Genomic DNA, 5,334 nt, shown 5'->3' on the forward strand with positions numbered 1-5,334 from the left:
CTTCTTGGAGGTGTCACTATCGCTCAAAGCGGAGTGCTGCCCAACATCCAAGCCGTGCTGCTCCCCAAGAAGACCGAAAAGCCAGTGAAGGCAAAGTAATTCATGCATCGACCAGGACGACTATTCACCCAAAGGCTCTTTGCCACCCTACACTTTCACATAAAAGTGTGAATTGTTGCCATTTTGAACGAATTGTGCCTTGTTTGGGCCTTTTTGTTTTGCCGCGTTTTAACGTAATGCAATAATGATTCACAATCACAAAATGGCCTACTCTTGGGTTGGGTTTCACGTTGTTATGTCCAAAATAAAATGGAATTATCCTTCTTTAGTGATTCGTTAATGAACGTGTTCCCAGGAAAGATCTTATCTGATGCAATCGATTGATGTCATCTGTGTAATCTAAATTTGACACGCCAAACTCAAGGCGGGCTATGTGTCCACGTCTTGTCACTATATCAAATGTATATACGTATATCAAAGTTGTATTCATTGTGCGTTGGTGACCTATAAAGGATATTATCGATCGGTCCCACGTTGTAATGCAAAATCTTACTCTGTCAAGCATTCCAACTGTTTGTATCTGGTCACCCAAGTGAAATTGTGAAAGGCTGACGATAGTTAAATTTTTTGGCGGCTGAAGAAGCGATCCAATAAGCTTGAAGAATGAAGGCCAATGAAGATCCGCAAAAGTCGAGTGTTTCCCGAACACCTTCATAGTGGCGTTCTTAAGACTGCGCTTAAGAAGGGTTGAAAGAACGTTCTTAATGGGAGCTGTCCACCCCCTCAGTGCTGGATTCAAAACAATCGATGCCAGGCTAATCGATTGTTCCACATAATTACATGCTCCCAGATGAAGTTCTGATGTAACAAGTGGCGTCCTACAATAAAACAACACTGAGAATAACGCGCGGGGAAATGAGGTGCCAGAACGCGATTATAATACTAATTGCGGGCTGAATTGCTTTTCTAATTTGCCATGCGTAGGCAATGTAGCAGGGTAGGAATTTCCTCATTTTCGGGGCAAAAAGGCCTTTGAGTGAAATAAGAGGATGTGGAGAATAAATTACTTGACTTTAAAGTTTTGATTTTAGTATGAATCAGGGGTGAAAGTGGATTGAAATTCTTGCCGGTACTACTACCCCAACCATGGGGCACTTTGGCAAAGACAGACCCTATGAGACAGACAGCAGAAAATTGGCTTGAAACCGGCTACGGTTTGCAAGCCTACGGCCTGGTCGCAAGAGTGCAAGAACCGGGAGAACAGCTGACATCCCGCAGGAGCCCTGAGTGAGGCCGAGGAAGGGAGGCGGAGCCCGGAACGGGACTCTTAGCTCGCTGGATTTGACATGGACTCTTTTAACACTGAGACATTTTAATCTGTTCTTAACTTGTGTTTTAGTAAGTATAATAAATCTTGTTTTTAACCTTCCATCTGCATGTTGTTTTGGGTCAACAACTCCCCAGTAGAAATCATTGGAGTTACACTCCACACCCGTAACATTTCTAAATTCTTATGTTTATTTTGTGTGCGAATCATGGCCAATTACACAAATATAACAATAGTAATAAATGTTTAAACCGGAAATAAGGTGTTAAATAACTGTGGAAAGGGTGGAGGTCTGATTTGAACCTGAGGCTTCCACACGAAAAACGGTAACATTAACCACTACACCATCTACTGCCTGCCGATTCACGGAGGATTTACGCCATAAAGAACGTAACGTTACTGCGCACGAGTATCTAACTTTAGCCCTCACAATAAATAAAATACGTTTGCTTGATAACGGATCTCACAGTTTTGTTTATTTGACTCTTTTATTTGCACTGCAGATGCTGGTTGAAAAATGGTGTCTCATTCTCTTGTATGCAAATGCACAGTGATAAAGGAATCTTTACTCTTTAATCTTTAATCTGCCGTGCTCAATTTCATGTGTCAGTTGCCTGATGCGGCTGGATCTGCAAGCGTTTGGTCGCTGTTAAGTTGGCCGGGTTTCCCGATAAAGAACGTTCTTAAGAGATAAGAAGACTCTTAAGAACGCTCCGGACCCTTCTTACAAAACCTTCTTACGAAAGATCATCTTAGGCTAAGAAGGTGTTTCGGGAAACGCGTTTGCTTCTTTCGGGAGGCCTAAGAAGGTCCTTAAGAACGTTCTTAGCTTAAGAACGTTCTTAACGCGTTCGGGAAACGCGGCCATTGTCTACTGAAAGCATTGTAGCTTAATCACTTAACTATTTTGACATTGGTTTATTTTATGAATTTAAACTACGAATGTAGTTTGGAAAGCTTGTAATATTTTAAATGGTTGTTTTAATGTTTTCAGTTGGCCAAGGCTACCGGGCTGAGAGGGCGGAGCACCCATGACCAGAGAATAGAGAGACTGTGGGGAGATGTTTGGAGAGGAATGACAAATGTCTACCACTCCTTACTTACACTTTTGGAGAGTGAAGGGAAGATTGACTGCAACAGTGAAATGCACATGTGGGCTCTTCATTATGTGTATTTACCCCGAATCAACAGAGACCTGCAAATGTTTGTGAATCAGTGGAACCACCATAGGCTGAGGACGGCAAGGCATATGTCCCCCTACCAAATTTTCATTTGAGGTTGCCTTGCCCAACAAGCCCGAAATCAGACTGCCATCCAGGGAGTGTTTGGAGCTGATGAACAACCAGTTGCAGGGGATGACATCCCAGCTGCAGAGGATGAAGTGGCACCACCTAATTTGGACTATGCAGAAGCAGTCCAGGTTCCCAACAACCAGTTCAATCTTGAGGAAGGACACATGCACGAGCTGATGGAACAGGTCAATCCTTTGGACGGAGCACGGGACAGTTTGGGAATTGATGTTCTGGAAGAAGTTTTAACTTTCATTAGGGGCATTCCTGAATCTGCATGAGTGCAGTTAGCAAGCCTAGTTAATGGCCTCTCTCCTTACACCTTTATTCAACATTTGTATTAAAATATTGTGTAATTCAGCTGAAGATTTCTTGTTATTTTTCTAATTGAATAGTCATGTTGTCCTGACTTCTAACTTGATTGTTAGTTTTGAATCGTGAAGTGAAGGCTGTCACCTTTGAGATACTATACACTACACACCAGTCAGATCTTGGTCTTTGTATGTAGCATAATAAGCAGTAAAGCCATGTAAGTCAGTGCATGCGTTTGGCTGAAAACAAGGTACAGGGTTCCAGCGGATCCTTAAAAGGCATTGAATTAATCTAAAGGCTTTAATTGGTATTAAAATGTCTTACAATCTTCCAAGTCTTAAAAATGTTAAAGACATGGGAAGTAGGATTTTGTGAATAGTTTTTTCTGACATTGCAAATTAAAATGTCATTGTAACATCTATTTTTTAAATTTACCGTATGCCTCTCGCATTAACGTCACGCAGATCAGTGGTATTGTGTTATATGATGGAGGAAGTTATAGGCCTATGATAGTGGTATTGTGTTATATGATGGAGGAAGTTATCTCATATGGTGGTATTTGTTATGATGGTAGTATAATTTGTAATAGGCTCATTTGTAATTAAAACTAGATGAACCAAAATTGGCTAGCTGGCTTAATTAACACAACAGGTCGACCTTTACAACTAAAGAAATACAAATAAATATTCTGCAGTAGGCTGGTAGCTCTACAACTTCTAATATCTAAGACGGTCAATTTTCCCGTGTTAACGCGGGTATTTTGAACGCGTTCATTTTTTACGTGGTCTATTTTGCACGCGTTCATTTTTTACGTGGTCTATTTTGCCTTGTTACGGCGTATTTTCTCAGACGATCCTGTCTCGTAATTTAAGTGTTTGCCCGGGAATCTACTGTATGCAAATTTGCATGTCCTTTTTACCAATGACGTCAGACCAGTTCTCATTGGAAGCGGTTTGTCCACGATATTATTTACAAAATGTATTGGTTGAATACGTCGGGTATGCAAAACGAACGCTCTTATTTATTTTGAAGAAAGGAAACACTAAAATCCGCTGGTCATAAATTCTTACACTTCTTAATTGTATTAATTCTTAACGTAGGCTACTTTGCTGTTAGCTACAATCTAAGCAAAGTCCATTACACACTTAGTAATAATTTGCTTTAAACAATGTTCAAGTAAAAACATTTGCACGTCATGCCTGTGCCGCCAAAGCAAAAGGCTACACCAATGCATCAAAAAAGGTGGTTTTCTTCAAACTTTTATGCTTGGTTCATGATTATGTGAGTGCCACGACTTCACACACCCGGTCGTATAATTTGAAATCATATCATCAATACTTCGATGGATACAAAGGAGCGAGTAATACAGCGACTTTCATTGACGGTGAATTGGTGTAGTTCGGTTACTTTTTTTAAGTAGAATTGCGGGAGTAAGTCTCGGTAAGTGTAAGTGTCTCTTGGTGGGTTTCATTGCTGCAGTCAAACGAATAGGATACATTAAGACATTAAGACACAATTGCTTGGATTTTTAAAGAGCTTTATTAATCGTGATCCATGAAATATAGTACAATTAATGTCAAATGTAAACAACGTCTTTAATCTTATCAGTACATTTACTACGCAATTTAACAATGCATTTTATTTACACGTCGAAGTGCCGACGATCACCAGATTTACAAAGACCTGTGTAAGTTTAATTTTTTTCATGTGCGTGTAACCTACTGGTTTCTTTCATCCATTCAATTATAAAGGTATTGTATTCATGTAGAACATCTCCATACACCAACGTAGTGACTCTACCCTGCCTTTCCCGCCCACAATAAAGAATCCCAGAGCAGAATTGCTTGGGGACCTCTTATGTATGACCCGCCCACCAAATAGCAAAAATAAAAGCAGCTACCGCCATTTATACAATAAACCAGTTATAAAACCGAGACGGAAATTCTGCTTTTCATAGAACACGTGGGTGGCCCTTAAAAGAGCCTTTGGATCAAGCATGATCGCGTTAGTTTACTTGGAGCTGGTGTACTTAGTGACAGCTTTGGTGCCCTCTGACACTGCGTGTTTGGCCAGCTCTCCTGGCAACAGAAGGCGCACAGCGGTCTGGATCTCTCTTGAAGTAATGGTAGAACGCTTGTTGTAATGAGCCAAGCGGGAAGACTCACCAGCAATACGTTCAAAAATGTCGTTCACAAACGAATTCATGATGCCCATAGCCTTGGAAGAAATGCCGGTATCAGGATGCACTTGCTTCAAGACCTTGTACACGTAGATGGCGTAGCTCTCCTTCCTGGACTTTCTGCGCTTCTTCCCTCCTTTCGCAGCGGTCTTCGCAACGGCTTTCTTCGAGCCCTTCTTGGGCGCAGACTTCGCAGGGTCAGGCATTTTTCTAGAGATGGAGACACG

At 41.2% G+C, this 5,334-nt stretch overlaps 1 protein-coding gene across 1 annotated transcript; it reads right to left on the reverse strand.

Moving 5' to 3' along the window:
* Positions 1-4,448: 4,448 nt before the first annotated feature.
* On the reverse strand, positions 4,449-5,334 carry LOC133111579 (histone H2B-like). The gene has a single exon (XM_061222042.1). It carries the CDS (start codon positions 5,311-5,313, stop codon positions 4,939-4,941), a length of 375 nt encoding a protein of 124 aa, XP_061078026.1. The 5' UTR covers positions 5,314-5,334; the 3' UTR covers positions 4,449-4,938.

Source organism: Conger conger, chromosome 15 (genome assembly GCF_963514075.1).
Source record: "Conger conger chromosome 15, fConCon1.1, whole genome shotgun sequence".
Classification (NCBI taxonomy): domain Eukaryota; kingdom Metazoa; phylum Chordata; class Actinopteri; order Anguilliformes; family Congridae; genus Conger; species Conger conger.

What these genes read in the sequence shown, in the direction of transcription:
- LOC133111579 (XM_061222042.1), bottom strand. Translation starts at nt 5,313, where the DNA reads ATGCCTGACCCTGCGAAGTCTGCGCCCAAGAAGGGCTCGAAGAAAGCC.